The 23000-nt window shown below is 43.8% G+C and overlaps 2 protein-coding genes across 3 annotated transcripts in view; one reads left to right on the top strand and one right to left on the bottom strand.

The window, feature by feature from the left end:
• ago3b (argonaute RISC catalytic component 3b) overlaps positions 1-17216 on the bottom strand; it is a 19462-nt gene extending 2246 nt beyond the window's left edge. The window contains exons 1-15 of the mRNA XM_030788702.1: positions 17125-17216; positions 12639-12810; positions 11553-11673; positions 11023-11231; positions 10671-10807; positions 9997-10131; positions 7207-7294; positions 6834-6981; positions 5825-5944; positions 5381-5503; positions 3164-3297; positions 2800-2984; positions 2447-2606; positions 990-1080; positions 384-578 (exon numbers count right to left, since the gene is read on the bottom strand). Of these exons, the coding sequence (XP_030644562.1) occupies positions 384-578; positions 990-1080; positions 2447-2606; positions 2800-2984; positions 3164-3297; positions 5381-5503; positions 5825-5944; positions 6834-6981; positions 7207-7294; positions 9997-10131; positions 10671-10807; positions 11023-11231; positions 11553-11673; positions 12639-12810; positions 17125-17143 (2037 nt within the window). The 5' untranslated portion in view covers positions 17144-17216. The remainder of the gene's footprint in view (positions 1-383; positions 579-989; positions 1081-2446; positions 2607-2799; positions 2985-3163; positions 3298-5380; positions 5504-5824; positions 5945-6833; positions 6982-7206; positions 7295-9996; positions 10132-10670; positions 10808-11022; positions 11232-11552; positions 11674-12638; positions 12811-17124) is intronic.
• A 1288-nt stretch (positions 17217-18504) lies between these two features.
• Positions 18505-22150, top strand: olah (oleoyl-ACP hydrolase). 2 transcript variants are annotated; one of them, XM_030789158.1, is made up of 8 exons: positions 18505-18583; positions 18793-18862; positions 19056-19189; positions 19825-19963; positions 20238-20337; positions 20536-20705; positions 21046-21128; positions 21766-22150. In XM_030789158.1, the coding sequence occupies exons 3-8, from the start codon at positions 19060-19062 to the stop codon at positions 21906-21908; spliced, it is 765 nt and encodes a 254-aa protein (XP_030645018.1). In that variant the 5' UTR covers positions 18505-18583; positions 18793-18862; positions 19056-19059; the 3' UTR covers positions 21909-22150. The 2 variants fall into 2 exon arrangements, with proteins under 2 accessions (XP_030645018.1, XP_030645019.1); XM_030789159.1 differs by lacking the exons at positions 18505-18583; positions 18793-18862 and adding an exon at positions 18911-18951.
• Positions 22151-23000: the final 850 nt, after the last annotated feature.

Raw genomic sequence — 23000 nt, 5'->3', positions numbered from 1 at the left:
AGCGATTTTTTCGTCTCACTGACATGTGCAGGCATAATATAAGCAGTGTAAAGAGACTGAGTTGAAAATGGCCAATCAACAGCTGTCTCCACAGGGACATTATTCCTACACGTTCACATGTCTTTGTTGTACTGATTAGGAATAAGGAAGGAGATGGAGAATTAGTCGCAGGCCGTACTGAGTTGTGCATTCGAACACATTTGGTATTTGTTTGGAATAGAGACAGAATTCTCTGTGCATTACTCTTCATATAGCGGTCACAGACACAGACCAAAACCCACTTCAAACAGTGGGCCGTTCCCAGTGGAGACTGGTGTACTGGTGCTTCTGGCAGACAGATCACCACATAAGTGAAGTAGGAAATGAAGGAGTACCGGTCGGACCTGTCTGAACTGTCCCTCAGACACGCCGTCCCTGTAGAAGATAATCCTGGTGGGTTTGTATCGTGTGGATTTGTAGAACTGGATGAGGAGTTCCCGCACCATGGAGGCCAGATCCTGAATGACCTCCTGTCTGGGCCTCTGCACCCTCACTGTGGCACAGTACCTACTGGGATGGGCATCCATACTGCCCACCACCTACACACACAGAAATACAGAGACAGAGAGATAAACACACAGAGAGAGAGAGAGAGAGAGAGAGAGAGAGAGAGAGAGAGAGAGAGAGAGAGAGAGAGAGAGAAGGGAAGAATCAAAGAGGGCGCTAGGCAGGTCATTAAAGAGAGCTGAACTAACAGCTAGTGTGTGTGTGTGAGTGTGACTGTGTGTGTGACAGTGTATGTGTGTGCGTGAGAGAGAGGGGGAGGGGGAGAGAGAGAGAGAGAGAGAGAGAGAGAGAGAGCGAGGGAAGTGTGTGTGTATGTATGTGAGAGTGCCTGTGTTAGAGTGTGTGTGTGTGTGTGTGTGTGTGTGTGTGTGCGCGCTGAATAACAGACTGAAAGCAATGACAGATGTTGAGAGAGGGAAACTGTGAAGAGCAGAGGATCTCACCGCAGCGATGGATGGCTTCTTTCCATCTCCAGCAGGAGGATGCGTGACATCAGCACCCAGGAAAATTACAGGCTGCTGGAAAACAGACGGACTGAGAGAGAAAGAGAGACAACGAAAGACAGGAAAAAAGAAAGAAAAAGAGAAGAGGTAAGACTCAAAGAAACAACAAAACAAATGAAAGTAAAAAATACAAGCAGAAAAAACAATAGAAATGATAGTGAGAGAAATAAAGTTAAGTTTGTGTTTCTGTAAGTTATTAGGCAAAAAAAAATCTTAGGAGATGGTGCTGTGACTGTATGAGATGGAGTGGCTGAACTGTGACTGTATGAGATGGAGTGGCTGGGCTGTGACTGTATGAGATGGAGTGGTTGGGCTGTTACTGTATGAGATGGAGTGGTTGAGCTGTTACAGTATGAGATGGAGTGGTTGGGCTGTTACTGTATGAGATGGAGTGGTTGAGCTGTTACTGTATGAGATGGAGTGGCTGAACTGTGACTGTATGAGATGGAGTGGCTGGGCTGTGACTGTATGAGATGGAGTGGTTGGGCTGTTACTGTATGAGATGGAGTGGCTGAACTGTGACTGTATGAGATGGAGCGGTTGGGCTGTTACTGTATGAGATGGAGTGGCTGAACTGTGACTGTATGAGATGGAGTGGTTGAGCTGTTACAGTATGAGATGGAGTGGTTGGGCTGTTACAGTATGAGATGGAGTGGTTGGGCTGTTACAGTATGAGATGGAGTGGCTGAACTGTGACTGTATGAGATGGAGTGGTTGAGCTGTTACAGTATGAGATGGAGTGGTTGGGCTGTTACAGTATGAGATGGAGTGGTTGGGCTGTTACTGTATGAGATGGAGTGGTTGGGCTGTTACAGTATGAGATGGAGTGGCTGAACTGTTACTGTATGAGATGGAGTGGCTGAACTGTGACTGTATGAGATGGAGTGGTTGGGCTGTTACTGTATGAGATGGAGTGGCTGAACTGTGACTGTATGAGATGGAGTGGTTGGGCTGTGACTGTATGAGATGGAGTGGTTGAGCTGTTACTGTATGAGATGGAGTGGCTGGGCTGTGACTGTATGAGATGGAGTGGCTGAACTGTGACTGTATGAGATGGAGTGGCTGAACTGTTACTGTATGAGATGGAGTGGTTGGGCTGTTACTGTATGAGATGGAGTGGTTGGGCTGTTACTGTATGAGATGGAGTGGTTAGGCTGTGACTGTATGAGATGGAGTGGTTGGGCTGTTACAGTATGAGATGGAGTGGTTGGGCTGTTACTGTATGAGATGGAGTGGTTAGGCTGTGACTGTATGAGATGGAGTGGCTGGGCTGTGACTGTATGAGATGGAGCGGTTAGGCTGTGACTGTATGAGATGGAGTGGCTGAACTGTGACTGTATGAGATGGAGTGGTTGAGCTGTGACTGTATGAGATGGAGCGGTTGTGTGGCATCTTACCGCTGGTGTGGGACCAGAATATTATTGATGCCGCCTAGTTTCACATTAATTTTGAGGCAGAGATTGGAGAGGGTTTGAGGCGATGTCTTCACCACGTTCTTCACCTGAACACACTGTGTGGCCATGCCCAGTAGGGTGTCGCCAACACGCTTCACCTCCGCTACACAAAGACACAGACAGAGACAGAGAGAGAGAGAGACCGGAGTTCACACACAGACACAAGTAGACTGAGAGTCCAACAACAGTGTGTGTGACGACTGGGCTGTGTTCAGCCAGGCGACAGTGTGTGTGTGTGTGTGTGTGTGTGTGTGTGTGTGTGTGTGTGTGTGTGTTTGTGCTGGAGGGGTGTTTACCGTAGACAGGAGTCTTCCCGGGAAGGATGACGATGATGAGCTGTAGGCCGTTGTAGGTGTTCTTCAGGTGTCTGAACATGGGCTCCACACTGTCCGCACCCTGGGCATATTTACAGAAACACGGCTGACCTTGAATGGGCATTCCCGCATCCTTTGAGATCTTACGCAACTGATCAGTAAAGCTCCTTCAGAGAGAGAGAGAAAGAGAGAGAGAGAGAGAGAGAGAGAGAGAGAGAGAGAGAGATATTACTGTAGGTATTAGGCAGTGTGTGGAGATTGAGAAAGTATACCTATAGAGGGAAAACGGAAGAATGGATGAATGAATGGATGAATGAGAGGATGGGTAAAAGAACATCAGACTCACTTAAGCATTTCTTCTCTGCACTGTCTCTGTGTGGCGAAACAGGCAATGGCCCACACTTTGATCTCCACTCCGGTGTGGAACTGTTTCCCTCTCATGTCCCACACGCCATGACTCGGGGTGGCAACCGTACGGTTCTACAACACACGCAGACAGAGCACGGGTCATCACACACACACACACACACACACACACACACACACACACACACACACACACACAGACAGACAGAGCACGGGTCATCACACACACACACACACACACACACACACACAGACACAGACACAGACAGAGCACGGGTCATCACACACACACACACACACACACACACACACAGACACACACACACACACACAGACACACACACACGCATAGAGCACGGGTCATCACACACACACACACACACACACACACACACACACACACACACACACACACACACAGACAGAGCACGGGTCATCACACACACACACACAGACACACACTTACACACACACACACACAAAGACACAGACACACACACACACAGACAGAGCACGGGTCATCACACACACACATGCTTACACACACACACACACACACACACAAACACACACACACACACACACACAGACAGAGCACGGGTCATCACACACATGCTTACACACACACACACACACACACACACAGACAGAGCACGGGTCATCACACACACATGCTTACACACACACACACACACACACACACACTTACACAGAAACAAGCCATGACAGAAACACACAGTCACATTCACTGAACTTTTGCTATCCTATGATAAGTTCATCATAATAAAATAAACCCATCTTCTACCACAAAACCCTCACAAAGAGGACACCCTTGCACAAATAATCACGCCCTTGATAAAGACAGCCAAAACCAAGATATGAAAAAGAAACAGTTGTGGATAGAATATGTAGAACATGTCTAATGTGTAACATATTCTACATTACTTGATGGAATAAACACATCAGAAGTAAATGTTTCCCTAAAATAGTGAAACTGCTTCCAAAAAGAGTGCATTCATATATGAGAAAGAAAAAAGGGGAAAACAGTTTTTTACACTCATGTTCCTGATCTGTCTATCAGCCAGGACTATGAGGTATCCTGGCTGTCTTTGTCTGTGTGTTTGCAAACATAAGACTCAGAGCTGACAGTAAAACACATGGTAAGAGGTGTAGTTTCAGTGTAACCTCAGACTGGAGAGAAAGACTGGACTGGCCTCTGTGTGATGTCTGTGTGTTTATGTAGGAAAAGAGCATGGTTAGAATCTCCTGAGACCACAGCAAAGAACACGGAATGGCACTCGGTGACCACGACTGTCCGTAAACCTGAGGTTTGCTGCTGCACACCTCACAGTTACCACGGTTACAAAGCTTTACTCCTCTACACCATACAGTTACCACGGTTACAGAGCTTTACTCCTCTTACATACTGTGTGAAGTCTCTACGTGTGTTACTTTGCTCTTATACCCCAGTAAAAGAAGATACTCTCTCAGAGGAGCACAATGCAGATGCCTAGTGCGGAAAAGGCCTTCAGATTATAATGATAATTTAAATACCCAGACTTATTTTATATTAGGAATATTAGAATAATTAAAATAATTTTGTCTGAAATCGCCATCACAGAGTCGTGTATAAATGGATTTCTAGCCCCCCGTCCCAAAATTAAAATGTATACAGAATCCAATAAAATTGAATAAAACAACAGCAACAACAGCAGTAATAATAATGATAATAATAATAATAATGATAATAATACTAATATCATCTTTATCAGGGGCATAATATTGTAGAGTGATGTGTCAGATTTGTTGTATGTTAAAGCTTTACTGTGAGTAGTAACACTCCATTTAAACCCTGTTAGGTCTTAAGTCCTGAAAACCACTATAGCGCAAGACAGAGTTACATGACAACCTGAAGCATTCTGCGTCTTGCTATACTTTGGAGCAAAACTGTCCTTTTTTTAGAATCACCAGTCAAGGCTTTTCAAGACTTAAAACCTAACACACACGCAGAAAAAAATCACTCAGACAAACATGGGTTTGCAGTAAAAAAACACAGCCAATTAGATGTGGCTGTGTGCCGGTTTTCTGGGCACTGCTGATTAGCATCAGTGTGAGAGGGGAAGGGGGCGGGGACACACACGGACGGGCGACGTGGTTGGAGGTCGTGAAGGGTTACCATATAGGGTTCAGAGCTCACCCGCCCGCCATACTGTAGCATGGGCGCCGGCAAGACCCGCCCCGTCACCTCCGCCATCTCGTCACGCACACGGAACTGGAACTCCTGCACGAACGGGTCCGCGTCGTAGTTAGCACTGCGCACCTGCGTGTGTGTGTGTGAGAGAGAGACAGTGACGCAGTATAAATATAGGTATTTATGCCCACATTCCTGTAGGAATATTTATGAACTACACGAGACGTTCGAAGAAAATTACATCACCATAGTAAACTCGGAGTTAGTTTTTTTTTTTTGATTAGTTCATTTAGTCAGATTTTCTACTTTGCGATGCTTTAACGAACAGCAGGCCTGATGCACTTTCAACTGATTATTATTCTCCAGTGAAACTACTCCCTGAGAGACATGAGCATGTCTTAAATGAAAAAATGCAGTGTTTTATCCAGCCCACCAGGGGGAGCCACTCACCAGTCTGCTGATCTCCTCTTGTCTGTCTGGGGCAGAGCGTGCAGTGGCTTTGATCATGGTGGAAGTCTGGTTATCCGTCAGTTTTTTAATGCATCGCTGGCCGGGCACTATGTTACACACCTGAGAGAGTAGAGTCAGGTTAGCAGGTCAGCAGGTCAGAGAGTAATGGTGCAGCTGAACACCACTCAGCTCAGTTTAATGATGGTTAAATGTCAGAGATTTAGGAAAAGGTCCAGAGTGAAAAGCCAGAACACAGAACGAACAGGAAAAAGGACAAATGAAAAATAAAGGAGTGGGAGTGACAGAATGAGAGAGAAGAATGTACAGAACGACAAAAAGACAGGCAAAGAAATAAAAAAGTGACAGATAAGATGTTAAGACACACACACACACGCACGCACACGCACGCACACACAAACAACACGCACACATACACGCACACACAAACAGGACACATACATACACACACACGCACGCACACAAACAGCACGTACACGTACACGCACATACACACACACAAACAGCACATGCACGCACGCACACACACACACACGCAAACACAAACAACACGCACACATACACGCACACACACATGCACACACAAACAGGACGCACACATACACACACGCACACACAAACAGGACGCACACCCACACGCACGCACACACACGTGAACACAAACAGCACGCACACATACACGCACACACACACACGCACACGCACACACAAACAGCACGCGCACACATACACATGCACACGCACACATACACATGCACACGCACACACACACACACACACACACACACACGCACACGCACACGCACACACAAGCAGCACGTTGCCATGTAAGTTCATCATCATTAGTGAACTCTTTGAGTAGGCATACGGGCACAGCCCAGTGGTCTGTCTCAGGTAATGTGGGGTTAATTACACAGACAGGCGTGTCAGTGCGGGGCCATGGTGCTGTGGGGCGCGCGTGGTTTACACATGCTCAGGGCCTGGGGCTCACCTCCAGAGGCAGGTAGGTGTGTTTCTGTTCCTGGCCCACCTGCAGGCATGGCAAATGGGGATACTTCAGCTGAAGACTGTACTTCTCTCTAAAGTACTGAGCCACCGTCCGCTCCACTGTCTGCCCATTCTCCAGCTGTAAGGGGAACCTGAGTGAGAGAGAGAGAGAGAGAGAGGGAGAGAGAGAGAGAGAGAGAGAGAGAGAGAGGGAGAGAGAGAGAGAGAGAGGATGGAGGGTGATCAGAAATACGCATTATTACAAATAGGAAAAAGGGCCAGCACAGCTGTCAGTTCATGGCAAACATCCACAGGGTATAATTCTTTATGAAAGCTGGTCAAAGATATTTACAGAAAGGTTTGCCGTTGGCCCTTACGTTTGGTGGCTGGCAGGCCGGCGTGTGACGTTACACACTCTGTACTTCCTCCGCATCGTGCCGCAGTGTGTCACCTCCACCTTCAGACCTGAGCAAAGAGTTCAAACCTACGTGACTACTCACAGTACCACTGGAATCTATGCGAATACTCACAGTACCACTGGAATCAATGCGAATACTCACAGTACCACTGGAATCAATGCGAATACTCACAGTACCACTGGAATCTATGCGAATACTCACAGTACCACTGGAATCTATGCGAATACTCACAGTACCACTGGAATGTATGCGAATACTCACAGTAGCCCTGGAATGTATGCGAATACTCACAGTAGCCCTGGAATGTATGCGAATACTCACAGTAGCCCTGGAATGTATGCGAATACTCACAGTACTACTGGGGCTTTAATACACACATCGCATTCAACCATACAGAACTACGCAGTGCAGGACTACACTGTTCAGACCACCACAAATACTCTCATCTCTCATAACTGACTCTTATCCAAGACAACTCACAAACAAATGGGTATATAAACAAGACAGAAAGAGAGAAAGTAAATGAAAGTAAAACTACACTTCAAATAAAAAACACAACTTCATATACGAGTACTCACGATCCTATAGTTACAAAAGCATGAATAAATCGACACTGGAAAATTAGCAATTAAATTTAATTATTTAATAAGTATGACTTGGCAGCAGCCAGTGGAAGGCTGTCAGGGTGTGGCCGAGTTTACCTTTAATCTCTTTAGCAGGCCTGTAACAATTTCATAATTCTGTGAAAGTCTAAACGCGATTTTTGACGTGATCGCGGTTTCTTTGTTGAACCGCGGTTAAAGCAATTTTTCAGATGGGTCAAAGCAAGGTCATGCTTTTGTTTGCATCCATCAAACACGTCTCCAATGCCCGCGTGCACCCTGTTAGCGCGACAGAACAGTAGCTATCCTATCAGAGGACGCCCCGCCCGCACTGATTTACATGCCGCCTTCAAGTGCTTGTCCTACCTCCGAGTTCGGAAATCGTAATTAGTGGGCAGTTTGTAACGCATTCAAGTCCGTCGCCGGAAATCTAGCAAAAACAAGGAAGCAGCTTTCAAAAATGGACGACCTGTCTAAAAACATTGTTTTTATGGCTGATGTTTTCTCAAAAAAATAAAATAGAACAAAGCAGTCTTGGGCGACAGCGACAGAATGAAGAGGAGAGAATGCGAATCAGATGTAGCATTTAGGCCTTAAGATAAAATTAGCACGATTAATTACTTACGTTAAATTAATTCAATAACCACAAACGGAGGTTCGGAAATCACGTTCAAATCAATGTAACTTTCTGGTTATGAAACGAACTGTGTTGAAGCATTGTCATACACACATTTAACGTGCAACACGACGGCGTTAAATATATTAATTCTTACCATCAACTGATGCCTTGCGCTATGTTTGTTAGTGCCACGCCCTCTCTACGTTACAACCCGGCAACTTGAGTATCTGTGAAAAAATCGAGTTTCCCACTAGTAATTACGACTTTGTTTGACCATTCATGTGCTCGGAACTTGGAATTACGATATTTCCGATAAAACGTGAAGGCCACAACAGTTGCGAAGTCAAGTCGGCTTTCGAACGCTAAAAATCCAAACAGTTGGGCAGTTACGTGAGGAGTGCTGTTGCAGCTTTAAAAAATGACAATAACATGAAACCGATACACGTTTGATTTTCACTGTTTTTCGTTTAGTGTTCACTGAGTTTTCGTTTAGTGTTGGTAAAAAAAAAATCGCTTGACACTGTCCCGTTGGTTCAGTCAAAATGTGGGGAGTCTGCAAGCCCACCCGAGTTCAGCTAAACTACGATTGGACAGCTGGTCATTTTGGGAGTAGAGGGCTGGAGGGATTAGACTGTCAGCCTGCTGTCAAGCAAAAAATACAATGTTTTATGATAATGGGGAGGCGTGGTTTGCTTCATAGGCTGTGTACTTGTGTTATTACATTGTCTGGGTCACATGACAGTGAAATAACCAAAAGATATATCCTGGGATTCATTTAAAATTTTATTTTGTTTGAAAAATAATGAATAATTTTTTTTTTAATTTGAGTGAAAGAGACAATTATACTGTTGATCGCAATTATTTGTATAGCAGCATTTGAAACTGTTACAGCTCTACTCTTTGGTGAATCTGACCCGGTGGGAGTCGGTGAGTGGGTGAGTTTACCTATAATCTCTTTGGTGAATTTGACTCGGTGTGGCTGAGTTTACCTTTAATCTCTTTGGTGAATTTGACTCGGTGTGGTTGAGTTTACCTTTAATCTCTTTGGTGAATTTGACTCGGTGTGGCTGAGTTTACCTTTAATCTCTTTGGTGAATTTGACTCGGTGTGGCTGAGTTTACCTTTAATCTCTTTGGTGAATTTGACTCGGTGTGGCTGACTTTACCTTTAATCTCTTTGGTGAATTTGACTCGGTGTGGCTGAGTTTACCTTTAATCTCTTTGGTGAATTTGACTCGGTGTGGCTGAGTTTACCTTTAATCTCTTTGGTGAATTTGACTCGGTGTGGCTGAGTTTACCTTTAATCTCTTTGGTGAATTTGACTTGGTGTGGCTGAGTTTACCTTTAATCTCTTTGGTGAATTTGACTCGGTGAGGCTGAGTTTACCTTTAATCTCTTTGGTGAATTTGACTCGGTGTGGCTGAGTTTACCTTTAATCTCTTTGGTGAATTTGACTCGGTGTGGCTGAGTTTACCTTTAATCTCTTTGGTGAATTTGACTCGGTGGGAGTCGGTGTGGCTGAGTTTACCTTTAATCTCTTTGGTGAATTTGACTCGGTGGGAGTCGGTGAGTGGACGAGGCTGCTCGTCGATGTTGTGGATGTCCAGAACCTCACACATGAACTGGATCACGGGCTGGGCCTTGTAGAACGCAGTGGCTGACACTGGAAAGGGAGATCAAACAGAACCAACGTCCGGTTTTGTAATGAAAGGAGGACAGCCATAGCGCGTCAGGGGGTTTGGTCCAGCGGTAAACAAGCACATCTGACTGGCCCATGAAAGGCCTCTGCACAGAAAGGGTGTAAAGTATTCTGTGTTTCTGAAACAGCGTTTCCCAGTCATGCTCCTGGAAGACCTACAGCTCTGTAAAGTCCAGGTCTCTGCCTGCCCCGACACACCTGATCCAGCTAATCAAGGGTTTGGGAACTAACTACTTGGTGAGCTGTGTCAGAGCTGGGACACATGTAAAATGAGCCGTCTTGTTGGACTGGGAAAGACTGGGATAAAGTGGAGCAACATCAAATTCCAGTTAATTTCACAGTGGGCCTTTGCTTGCACTCAAAATTCACAGGGAGAAGGTCACTGTGACATCTGTAACCATTATAATCTATGAATAGCCACACAAGCCCTCAACAGTCCACGAGAGTGTAGGATTGATCAAGGTCAAAATGAGGTGTCTACGGCGCCCTCTCCTGGTACTGACCATCAATGTTAAGCATCATCTTCCACATGGCAGGCCGCACTGATTGGTGGAATCCAAACCATACCTCCCTGCCACCGCCCAGCGGATGGTCGTATCCTTCCGGCGAGGAGAAAAAGGACCGACCCACTGGCGTGTACCTACAGAGAGAGAGAGAGAGAGAAAGAGAGAGAGAGAGAGAGAGAGAAAGAGAAAGCAAACACAATTGTATTCATGAACCTGCATCGTATCGCAGAGAACCGCTTCACATAGCAGTCAAACACACACACGTGGTGAGACTGGCCGAAGAGCGGAGAGCAGCTGAGGACTGATGCAGCTGTCATGTGATTTACTCAGAGCACCGTCACACACCCACCTCATGGAGGGCAGGTGGCGCAGGACTACGTCCACGGCGTGAACAGGGTTGGTGTTGATTGGCTTATCCAGCTGCAGGGGGTCAGGCACACTCCGCCCAGTCAGCACTTCATGTAGCATGTGCCAGCTGACCAGGGACAGAAACTTCATGGAGACTTTAAAGGGGCGGTCTTTTCCCCCCTCGCCTGGTAACGTCACGTCCAAATCCACCTATACCGTGAAGTGGAGTCAGTGTTAGTCCATGTGTGTGTTTCAGGTCTGTGTGTGTGTGTGTGTGTGTGTGTGTGTGTGAGTGTGTGTGCTTTTATGTGAACATGTTTCAGGTCTATGTGTGCGTACGTGCTTTTATGCGACCAAGTTTCAGCTCTGTGTGTGAGGTTGTGTGTGTGTGTGTGTGTGTGTGAGTGTGTGTGCTTTTATGTGAACATGTTTCAGGTCTATGTGTGCGTACGTGCTTTTATGCGACCAAGTTTCAGCTCTGTGTGTGTGTGTGAGTGTGTGTGTGTGTGTGTGTGTGTATGCAGGCCTCACCCCGGCAGCGGCCACTGGTAGAGGATGAGCAGTGTAAAGACTCCTCTTGCCATCATAGACAGGTCTGCGGTCCCCAAAGATGGTCACTTTGAAATGCTGCACCATGGAGTCCACCACCTCCCTACAGGACACAGGACACACCCCGTCCAGAGCCCCGGTCAGTTATGCATTAATCTTTATTCTTCTTATTATACGGTTCCTCAGAATGCTGCAGAAAGCGCCACTGAATTGAATGGGCCATCTCAACGTTCGGAGGTCCAATATTTCTTAGTAATGACCGCTGAAAATGACCGCTGAATGACCGTTGCCACTGGCAGCAAGTTTTGTGCTTCTGATTCATATCTTTCATATCACTCTGCAAGTAGTCCGTTCACTCACTGTGACGGAAATTTATGGCAATTTGTATCTGACAATAGCGGCCCTTGTTACAGTAGCGATTTGGCGACACCTTGTGCAACAAAATGATAAACGATGAATAACATGGAAGATTTTATTAAGATTAATGGAAACATTCAATTTCATGTCAATAAAAAGAATGCTTAGCCTATTAATCTGCAACAAGTTGACGAGTTTGCAGGCAGCCTAACACGTTGCTACACAACACCTGCAACTTTAGAAGGTCTATTTTTCGCAGCGGAAGCCACGAAATGGCCATAAAATCAATAAAATTAAACACTGTGTGAAGTTTCTTTTATCATTTTGGCAAGTAACCATATAAAAAGCAGGATAATGCATAGTCCGCTGCATGTCGGGGTCCTGTTCATGACATCGGGATTTATTTTCCAATAATGACCGGTGGACTATACATTATCCCTTACCTCATGCCATGTCTTATAATGAACTCACATTAGACTAGGGCTACATCAGAACCAAAGGCCAGTGTTCTCCATAGCTTCATACTTTCCCATGGACAGAATGTGGTTGCGTGACTAAAACACAGTGGCTTCGGTGTTTTTGCACTCAGTTTCATAGCCTGTTTCAAGCTTTAAACTCTTATTCATGTTTTTTTTTTTTAAATATAATACAATGACTTTACAGTTCAGGATTTCAGAGAAGTGAAATATTGTCGTGAAGCCGTGAGCATACCTGTTGACTCTCCGCGGGCACTTGTCAGGCTTGATATCCACCTCGTACAGGTAGACATCGATCTTGGGGATGTCCACCTGGAAGCAGTTGGCCAGCAGCTTGATGGCCTTTCCCATGGTGCCATAGCCAGGCCTCCGCGGTATGGTAAACAGGGGCTGAGCCCCGACTGCTCCTACGCACACAAACACACACACACACACACACACATACACACACACGTCAGAGAGAGAGAGAGAGTGTGTGTGAGAGTGAGAGAGAGAGAGAGAGAGAGAGAGAGAGAGAGAGAGAGAGAATGAATGAATGAATGAATAAAAAAGAGAAAAAACAAAGAGCGAAAAACAGTTGTCAGTAAATAGTTTTGGCTGGGCTACATTTGTGACAGACAAACAGTCAGAGAGGCTCCAGTGTTAGACAGACTGACAGACGAACAGACAGAAAGAAAGACTGCAGTCAGCCAACAGACACACAGACAGCTGATGACTGTAATGTCGCTACTAAAGGTCTGATAAAAAGGCTGGTTTGGAAAGAGGTTTGGCATTTTGGTGACCATCTCGTTCTCTTCCTGATATGTGCTGAGGTTTACAATGTAATCTTGTTTCTTGTGAGGGTGGCTGATGCCCCAAATCCACTGTGTTCTGTTTCTCTGAAATGTGCATCACCTTGGAATAAATCATGATTCTAATGCCCGAAAACTTTTTTTTTTTTTTAAATTGTCCACAATGAACGTTTATTTGAAACCTTTTGAAAAACTCCCATCATGGACTTACCCTGACTTTGTTTAAGTTCCAGGGAAACAGAAAACTGTCAGACATATAGTATAATACAATACAGTTCCCTGAAAAAGAAATTTACGTTAAAAAAAAACCCCTAGGATTTCCTCTTGTTGGACTTTGTTAAACATTTTCAGGGCATACGTAGTTGTGTCACTTCTGTGTTTTATTTTTCACAGATGAAAAAAAAAGGAGAGGGAAGAAGATGTATGCTGTGTAAGGTATAGAGGGTGAGAGAAGAAAGTGAGAAAGCCCAGAGGACACAGGGAGAATCCCTCATGAAGCCTCACTTCTCTGTCTGGGGGTCTCTGCTCATGACTCACAAACAGACAAAAAAAAAAAAAACCAATCCACCAAACATTAACACACATGAAGAACCTATCATTCTAAACAGTGATTCTATCCACAGTGTAATCACACTGACTGAACACGACACTGTTCATTTAATCTGTGTTTTCAGTTTGATTAAATCTTTGAATGATTCCGAGGAGTCATTCAGCATCTTTTCAGTACAAAACTCTGACTGACAGAAGTGGGCGTTGTACAAGCAACGACGCCAAACCAGTTTCCTCCCAATGTCCCTGCCACCCTCCTGGTCTTAGTTGACTGGAAATAACAATAGGTCGCCTGACGTCAAAACCACAGAGAGAGAGAAAGAGAGAGAGAGAGAGAGAGAGAGAGAGAGAGATTTTCCACCTCATTTCGTCTCTACCTCTCTACAGCACCTCTGAGAAACTGTGGGCAGAAACTGTGTCCATACCTACATGTCAAAGTTAATCCAACAGAGGCATTAGAATAGATGTCATCTCTCCAGTGACATGACAGACTACCTACCAACAGGCTTCAGTAGTATTGTAGAGTGGGATTATGTGGTTTGTTTAGTTGAGTTGAGGGGCTTTCTCAGCTCTGGTAAAGTAAAACTGAGACTTCTCCTCTGCCAGCCAACTCATTCTCTTACATAATATGTGACATTTTTTCCCCCCTATTTCTAAAGATCAGTTAATGAAAAAGACCAGTCTTTACACAACACATGGGAAAAGTCTCAAATAAACTGTTTTAAGAACTTTTAATAAAATCTATTCATCCCATTTCCAACATTGAAAGTAAGAAGCAATAATTCCAGATGTAATTTGTATATGTGTGTGTGTACACTTCAATTAAAAATGAATAAAATGCTGTATTTTCTCTCTGTAATAATATTGTATCTAGGAAATGTCTCGATTACGTATAATTTATTCTTTATTTATGCTAAAGTTCACTGTGACAATTATGAAAATAACAGTAAAGTGGTTATTTGTTAAATGTACACACGTAAAAATACACGAGTGAGGTGTGAATTGGTCAAAACATAATTTTTTGAAAATCATTTGTCCGGAAGTACAAATGTCAAACAGCAATCCTTCCCCTACAAAAAAGTGAATTCCACAAAAATCTAACACATAAACACACAAGTTCTTTCCTTGGATAAATATTCAAATATTTTTTCTGAGTCTCAAACTAATCTGGGGATGATCCCTAATTATGTCTCAATAATTACGAAGAAATCATACAGCTCATCTTTCTAGGCAGTCAAGCATGATGTAATTTTAGGGACATTCACAGTAAGGAGTGGTTTTGTATTAGATATTCTCACATTCATGATTTCTCTCACGTTCACAGCAGCAGGCCAGCGAACGAGCAGTTTTCTAGAACACTCTGAGTCAGTCATCTCCGTGGGTCTTTTACCTCAGAGGTGGGAGGGTTGTATTCTCTGCGCTTGGTAGTTTCCCTTAAACAGATCAAGCCTCACTGTCAACACGCAAAAAACACGCTCTGTCCGAGAAAACAGCCGTATTAATGTAGTTTGCTCCCCTCTGACCGGACCTCACCGCCTCTAGACGGTAAGCCATACAGAGGAAGCTTCCAGAATGTAAATTAGTGCAGGTGCAGTGTTAATGAGAGTGTAATGGAACAATGAGTAGCGTAAGGGCAGAGGAAAATGAAGAGGCACTGGGCTGTTCTGAGGACATACCGCTGATGTCAGGGTTATCTGATCAGCCCTGGGCTGCTCTACAACCTCTGACCTCAGATCTGTGGGTTTGAGGCCCTGACAGCTGATGTATAAGAGTGAAAAAGAGCGACTGGAAAAAGACTGGATCACTGTCCACTGCACAGGCAGGATTCAAATATCTGCAGATCTGCGCAGATCGACAGTCGAGAACAAAGCCTGCAACTGCACAGTTCACAAGTCTGAGTTTGTGGTCACAAGCAACGTAAAGGAGGCAAAGGGGTCACTCTGTGGGTGTGCTGCCTTCCACTCAAACACACCTGACTCTGTTTTCCAAATGCCCAACAGGTGCTTGGCACCATCAGGGAACCTGGATTTGGGCTCGAAAAAAGAAATCTGTTCCCACAAAAAGTACAATTATCCTTCATTGTCAAAGAGCTGGAATTACTGATACGGTGCCTGCAGTATTCGCAAAGCTATAGATATATAGATATAGATATGAAAAGATTGCTTGTGTACTACAGGGAGTAGAGGTATTCTCTATACTGCCTGTTCCTTAAACCAGCTGCTTCAAACACTCCCCTATGGGCCGTTGCCATGTCAACAGCACCCATGTGGCTGCAGTCTCTCCATGGCAACCAGGAGACTACTAACAGGAAACAGGGAGGGTAGTTGTGTTCACACCACGGACAGGTCTGAACACAGCTCCATACACGGTCTTATTTTCGTTCACACGAACAAACAGACAGAGCGGCTGAGACGGGGTCAAACACCCGGTACGCTTGATTCAACACCCACAAAGCTGATCACTCTCACATGCACAAATACTCGCGAATCCGTTTTTCTTGGATCGGCTGAAATTCCTGAGAGACTTTGCTAAATATGGCTCCGCGTCCCCTCCCACTTCACACAGTCATCAAAAGTGGAAGTTTTTCAGCTAACAAGTGTGAGCGCCTCCAATGAGCTCAAATTAAACAATAGATCCTTCACGTGGATTACCAAGCAGCAAACAATGAGATTTCTTAAACACATTATTTAACTGCAACAGTCATTTAACGGCCAAACGTCTGCCTATACAATTTCAAAAATCAATTTTTGTGTGTTCCTGCTTGATAAACCCCATTATCACATCTAAAGCCTATGCTCTCATCACAATAATTTGAGACCGTAAAAATATAATTATCATCTGGGCATCTAAATTTCATACTATCTTTGTGTAGCAAAACCCCTATGATTTACTGTAATTGGTTTTTACGTAGGTGCTTCGTAATTCCGGGGCTTTTCTCCTGACTGAGATTGCTAACAAGGTGATATTCTGGTTAACAGACGGGTAGTCATGACAAACCCCATCCCCCTTCAGTTCCATGAGAGGCGCACCTGACGGCCGCAACACCTGTGCGTGACAGCCAAGCAACAATGACGTGACGTCGAATGAATGACTGCATCAGGATCCTACACATGGCGTTTGGTAACCGGCGAAACCCCAGCCCTCAACGGTCGCAGAAATTTGTTTGCTAAACCTGAACGGTCAACGTTTATCTCGGAATTCAAACGATAAGACATATCAACTTCACACTGGTCATACAGTCCAAAAATTACAGTAGATACACACATACAGTAAAGGCGACGGCTGGGCTACAACTATTACATCCAGCAAATACTTTTTAACGAACTAGCCTCGGAACTATTTTCTACCTAAACACGAATTAATGACAGCTGGACAACCTACCTGTAGTACTGATTTCCATTCATGGGGTGTCCGTCAGGAGTCTATCCGAGAGATCTAATACCGGCTCAAGGCTCTGCCACTCCGGTTTCGACAGTCGTCCACTGAAGCACAATCTCTAGACGACTCGCTTTGCCACCCTGAAAACGGGCCGCTTTAGGGGGGTCTTCTTTGACGAAGAGTCCTTCAAACCTCCACTAGTGCCAGCAGAAAAAGATTAAGCCACGTCCCTTTTTATTTTTCGTTTTCTTGTAGAAGTAACCGTTGTCAACTGTCAACCAGCTATAATCCTTCAAAAGTCTCCGAAAAGATAGCTTAAGTACTATACTACAGCTTCCACTCAGTAAAGAGTTCGTCAGCACTTCAGACAGACCTCAAATGACTTGCGATTTCTTCTAAATACGGCGTCTACTTGTGTTTAGAGAGAGTACTTGGTGCTGTATGAGAAAACTTCAATCGTTGGACCGAAACCACCTCTTTACTCCCTTTAGGCTTCACTCTCCGATTTGAAGCCTAAAAGGTCTGTGGTCTTTTTACCGGTCCAGTGTTCTCTCCCCCAGTGAGGGAAACCCTACAGGAAATACCAACAGCAGGAAACACCGTCACTTCCGAGAATCGTATGTCATGGGTTTGATCCACCTTTGATAGTTAATTCATGAGCGGTTTCAGAACATTAAAGATAAATGAACATATAAGTCTGAAGGAAATTATTAAAGGGCACACGGACCATCTGTTCTTCGATTTAGATTGTATTTGGTTGGACAGACACGGAGTTGTAATCGCTTTGTGACAGGACAGATGATATTTCGCTGTACGGAACGACCACAACTATGTACAGGGTTACACCTTCAGATTCTTATCATCAGTAGCCAAACTCAGAGCATTTCAGCCGAAGCCACAACTGTACTGTGTAAAAGCATAGTTGTGTCATTGTGTGTGTGCGCGCTAATACTTTCTATATACTATATATTATATACTTCATCCTATCCAACAAATAAACACACACACACACACACAAAAATGAGATCAAAGGAGACTGAGCCGTGTAATGGAGCAAGGTGTGAGTGGTACTGTGGTGTAATCTTGACACAGTTTTAAAATGTTAACCGCAAATGACACAACTCTACCAAACTACATCATAGGCTTGGTCTTCGCCAAAAAAGTAAAGTAATTTTGGAATTTGTTTGGCAGAAGCTTTATAGACACTCAATGAAAATAATGAATGATTTTTTTAACGTTAGAAAAACGTTAGTGTTTCATTTCAATTAAAGCGCTGGTGCTTACAATCAAATACTAGCCATATTACAGTCAACAGATGGCGGTATAATAATTCCATGCATACTGGGAACCAGAGAAGAAAAGATAGTTTCGGAATTGTAGGAAGTTGTATCGTATCCCAGAGATTCTTGTGCTCCGGCGCTGTCTGGTTCTGCATGCTGGCATAATGCGTCATCTTTAACAGGTGAACGTCTGATCCGACGGCTTTTCCGAGCGCGCAAAGTTCTTTTCTAAGGCGTTCAACATAGCAGTGGAGTTCAAATTAGGGAAATTAACAGAGGGGCCGTGATTCAGGCAAACCATGTAAATACTAAAGTTGTATGAGATCTGTCCTTTAATTCAGTTTTAAATGTGTCTAACGTTTGTTCTTTTCTTCTTTCTTTTCTTTACTAGTGACTAATTTAAGCATCACTCCGTTGTCTCCTTGGATTACCTTTATAAACCAGTTCCTCGTTTAACTTTGGTAATCACCCTGTTTACATTGCAGGAATTGTAGGACAAGTCCTGTATTTGTATTTGTTCTGCCAAAAAAATCTGCAGAAACCCATTGTGGTCAGTACAGATGTATTAGTGTATCAGCATTAGACAAATTCAAATGTGCTAATGCAGTTTTACACTAAATACTAAGTGTAATTCTCTCTCTCTCTGTCTTTCAGTGAGATGGATAAGGTGGTAAACTGTTTCAGTAGGAATCCTGACGCGGTTGTTAGACTGATCTGTTTTCCTTGGGCAGGAGGCGGCTCTATCCATTATGCTCGCTGGGGCAAAGTCCTGACCAGCTCCATCGAAGGTGCTCGTGTTTCCATGTAACTATGACATGGTCATACCACCATCTTGTGCTGCGTGACAGAGTTTACACTTCATATCATAATCTTTCAGTAAAACCAAATGTAAACCAGCCAAAGGGACACTTAAGATTTCACCAGAACTTTTTAACACACGCACATACTGAGGCACATGCTGGTGACTTAATCTAGTGCTTGGATATGAGATACTCAAGTCTCTTGATGCCTGTTCACTGAGTGCCAGCCTTTTCCAGTAGCTACAGATCCAGTTTGTCTCCTCGCAAACCACAGGCAGCTGTGTGTGCACTGCAAATATGGCCTTACAGACTGGTGGAAGTAGCAGTGACCAACAAACTAATTTATACAAAGCTCTGTAAGACGTTTTATTTGAACCTAGTGGCTCTTTTGACAGGGATGAACTTTCTTTTTTTTTCTTTTTTTTTTTTGAAAGGTGACATGTAACAGCCTGTTTTGAGTTGACTGTTGTGGCCTGTAAAGCCCTTTGAGACTGTAAACAGTGATATTGGGCTCTAAATAAACTTGAAACTTGAAACTTGAAACTTGCTTTCATGCCACAGAACTGTGTTTATCGGTTTCTTTGTACTCAGTTAACAGCCCGTTTTGTAACATGTCCCTGCAGTATATGCTGTTCGACTACCCGGCAGGGAGGGGAGAGCTAAAGAACCCTTCTTCCAAAGCATGCAGCAGGTCCTGGACGAGGTCACTGATGCGCTGCTTCCGCAGCTCAAAGAGAAACCATTTGCCCTCTTTGGGCATAGGTAAAAAAAAAAAAATGGTAGATGAAAATGAATAAACAAACAAACAAGCAAATAGAGGGAAGTCGCTCTTATTTTCAGCTTTTGATCCTGGCATCGTTAATGGCTGATTTACATTTATTAGATTTACATCATTCTAGTTTACATACTTTACAAATGTATGGTCACACCTTCATGCAAATTAATGGCAGTTCAAAAATGAACACTCTAGTGTACAAGTGATTAATGTGTCATCGTGATGACTTCCTTTTTCGACGTGTTCGTCCCTTTGTCTTAGTTTTGGGGCCATGACAAGCTTTGCCTTTGCTGAGTATGTGAAGAGAATACACAAGCTTGAGCCAGTGCATGTGTTCCTGTCTGGTGCTTCTGCTCCCTATGTGAGTATGACAGGAGACGGACTGTATGACTGTTTGTGTCGTCTGTTAGTTTAACCGTGAAACGTATTGGAATCCCAGCCTCCCTCTTCACAGCACACCCTGAGACGGTTTTGATTATGCGTTGAAGAGATTGAAATGGAAGAAATTTGAAAGTTTGGATATGAATCATATTTTTGCTCCTCTCTCCCTCTCATCCAGTCAGAGATGCGCCTGCAGGCTCCAAAGAGAAGCCACCTGTCAGATCATGATTTCCTCCAGTGGATGAGCTCCATCGGGGGCACGCCCCCTGAGTTAATAGCCAATCCAGAAGTGATGAAACTCTTCCTACCTGCACTGAAAGCAGATTTACATGTTGTAGAGAACTACAGGTGAGTTCGGTTTACCATGGTTTGATTTTCCACTTTCTGACTCTGAACTGAATGAACATTTAAAATCAAACAGTTTTTACACCCGTTAAAGTCAACTCAAATTATGGATTATCACTATAAATCTAAACAGATTGTCACCATGGATCTACTTAATTTGTCTAAAACTAACAATATTTTGATAGTTGTTCAAAGATACACTTAAGATAAAAATTGATGAAACTGATGAAAATACACATATTAATAATAATATTAAACTAATAACTAGTATGTCGTTTATGTCTCTGTTAGACTGGTATGTAATAGCAGTATGGTTGTCTTTATCTCTGTGTTTGTGTGACAGGTGTAGCAAGCCAGAGGTCCCCTTCCTCTCGTGCCCGGTCACGTGCTTTGACGGAAAGGAGGATTTGCCACATGACTTAGAAGGTCAGAGCACCGCAGGGTCGTGTGAGAGTCTGCCTCAGGGGGCACCGTCAGAGCTCCACACGCAGTGGATGGTTTCATACACTGGCACTCTGACACTTAATATCAGCTCTATTCCTGACCCCTGTCTGCCTATACACACACATAACCCTTTTCCACCAACAGCGAATGGATTCCGTTCTGGGTTGTGCACCAAATTTTGAACTGCTCAGAGCATTTCGACCAAAAATAAATTGGTTTGGAACCTGAAAAGTTGGTTCCCAGCTGGAACCGAAAGACAGCTGGTTTTTCCAGTGCGAACAGTTCTTTACTGCCATTGTGCATTGTGCAGTGCCCTCCGTTGATGACGCATCCTTGATTACAATGGTTTCGCTCAAAACTGGTGGAAACGCAGACTGGTTCGGTAGAAGGCACCAAGGTTCAAAGATTCCTGAATGGAACCTGCTCAAGAACCCGTTCACTGTTGGTGGAAAAGGGGTAACAGTGAATTCTGAACGGGTTCAGGTTCATTTCAGAACATGCAAAACATTCTGTGAATACACATTCTAGAGCGTAAAATTTGCATCTGTATTTCCTGTACTGAGGTTTTTTTTTTTTTGTCTGCTTTGATTTTGTCCTTGTCTCTGTTGTTGGTTAACAGCATGGAAACACATGACAAGTGGCGAATTCACAGTCCACATGCTTCCTGGATCACATTTCTACCTGAAAGAGGCGGCCAATGAGAAAGTCATACTGGACCACATCACAAAACACCTGGAAACAGCCGAGATGGATTATCTATAGCTGGCTATGGAGGAAAGGCAACACACCAACACTTAAATAAATGCGACTTTTAATAAGATAATTTAAGTTTGTTTAATTTTAGTCTTAAAGACAAATTCCAGTGACTGGGTAGCAGGGTGCTAGTAAAACACTTGTGACTGAAAACATTGTGACTGTAGAAGACTTCCTTGTTCCACACAGAGCATGCTGTATGTGTTTACACTTAAATAGTTAGTATCAAATGAAATTACAATTAAAGCATCATTTGCACAGGATTAAAAGGCCTTTGTGGATCATTGTCTACTTCTGACTGTTTTTGTAACCACAAATTCTCTTGCCATTTAAACACAAAGTTTTTATTTCATTGGTTGCCTTGTCGACCAAATTTAAATATCATGTCTGTCTTGGAACTATTGTTCTCTTAACGGTCTGTACCGTCCAGTAAATTTATCTTAACTACAGTTAGGCAGAGTCAGAGTCAGAACAGCTAAATAGACTAGCATGCGCACTACTGAGGAGGAGTTGGAATGGGAGGTAAAGCTATAGTTATGGTTTTCCACTCTGAAGAACATGAAGGTTAGTTTTTACATTGGTCAAGGTGAGGAGGTTAATGAAGAGAGAGCAGAGTTTTCTCATGTCCATCTTACGTTTTATTTCTGTCACAGCAGTGTCTGGACTCATGCTGTTGAAACATGAGAACGGTAATGTGAGAACAAAGTGTCTTTGTTGATGATATAAATATGCTCATTCGTTTCTGCACGACAAATAAACCCCTTTACTCCTGAGATCAGCGGGGAGTCTGGTTTACTGATGGAGTTAGACGATTCACCCTTGGATTACTTGTTTGGGGAATACACTGTCTTTGGTAGTTGCAAACTCCTAACATGAAAAGAAATGTTTGCACTGTTGGAAATTAATCCAAGTGAGATGTGAGAGCGTATCAGAAACCATGACAGTTTTTTCTTTTAACTCTGTATTTGAAGTTGTAAACAACTGCATAAAATAACCTACTAACACGGACTGTAATGCTGACCTTCTGCGTAACTATTTTTCACTGAATTTACTTCAGAGAAGAAAAAAAAGTCCGAAAATATGTTGTGTCAGGTATCGTAC

Source organism: Chanos chanos, chromosome 12 (assembly GCF_902362185.1).
Source record: "Chanos chanos chromosome 12, fChaCha1.1, whole genome shotgun sequence".
NCBI lineage: Eukaryota > Metazoa > Chordata > Actinopteri > Gonorynchiformes > Chanidae > Chanos > Chanos chanos.
The sequence above is the reverse complement of the archived record's forward strand: the minus strand, read 5'-3'. Positions and strand labels throughout refer to the sequence as shown.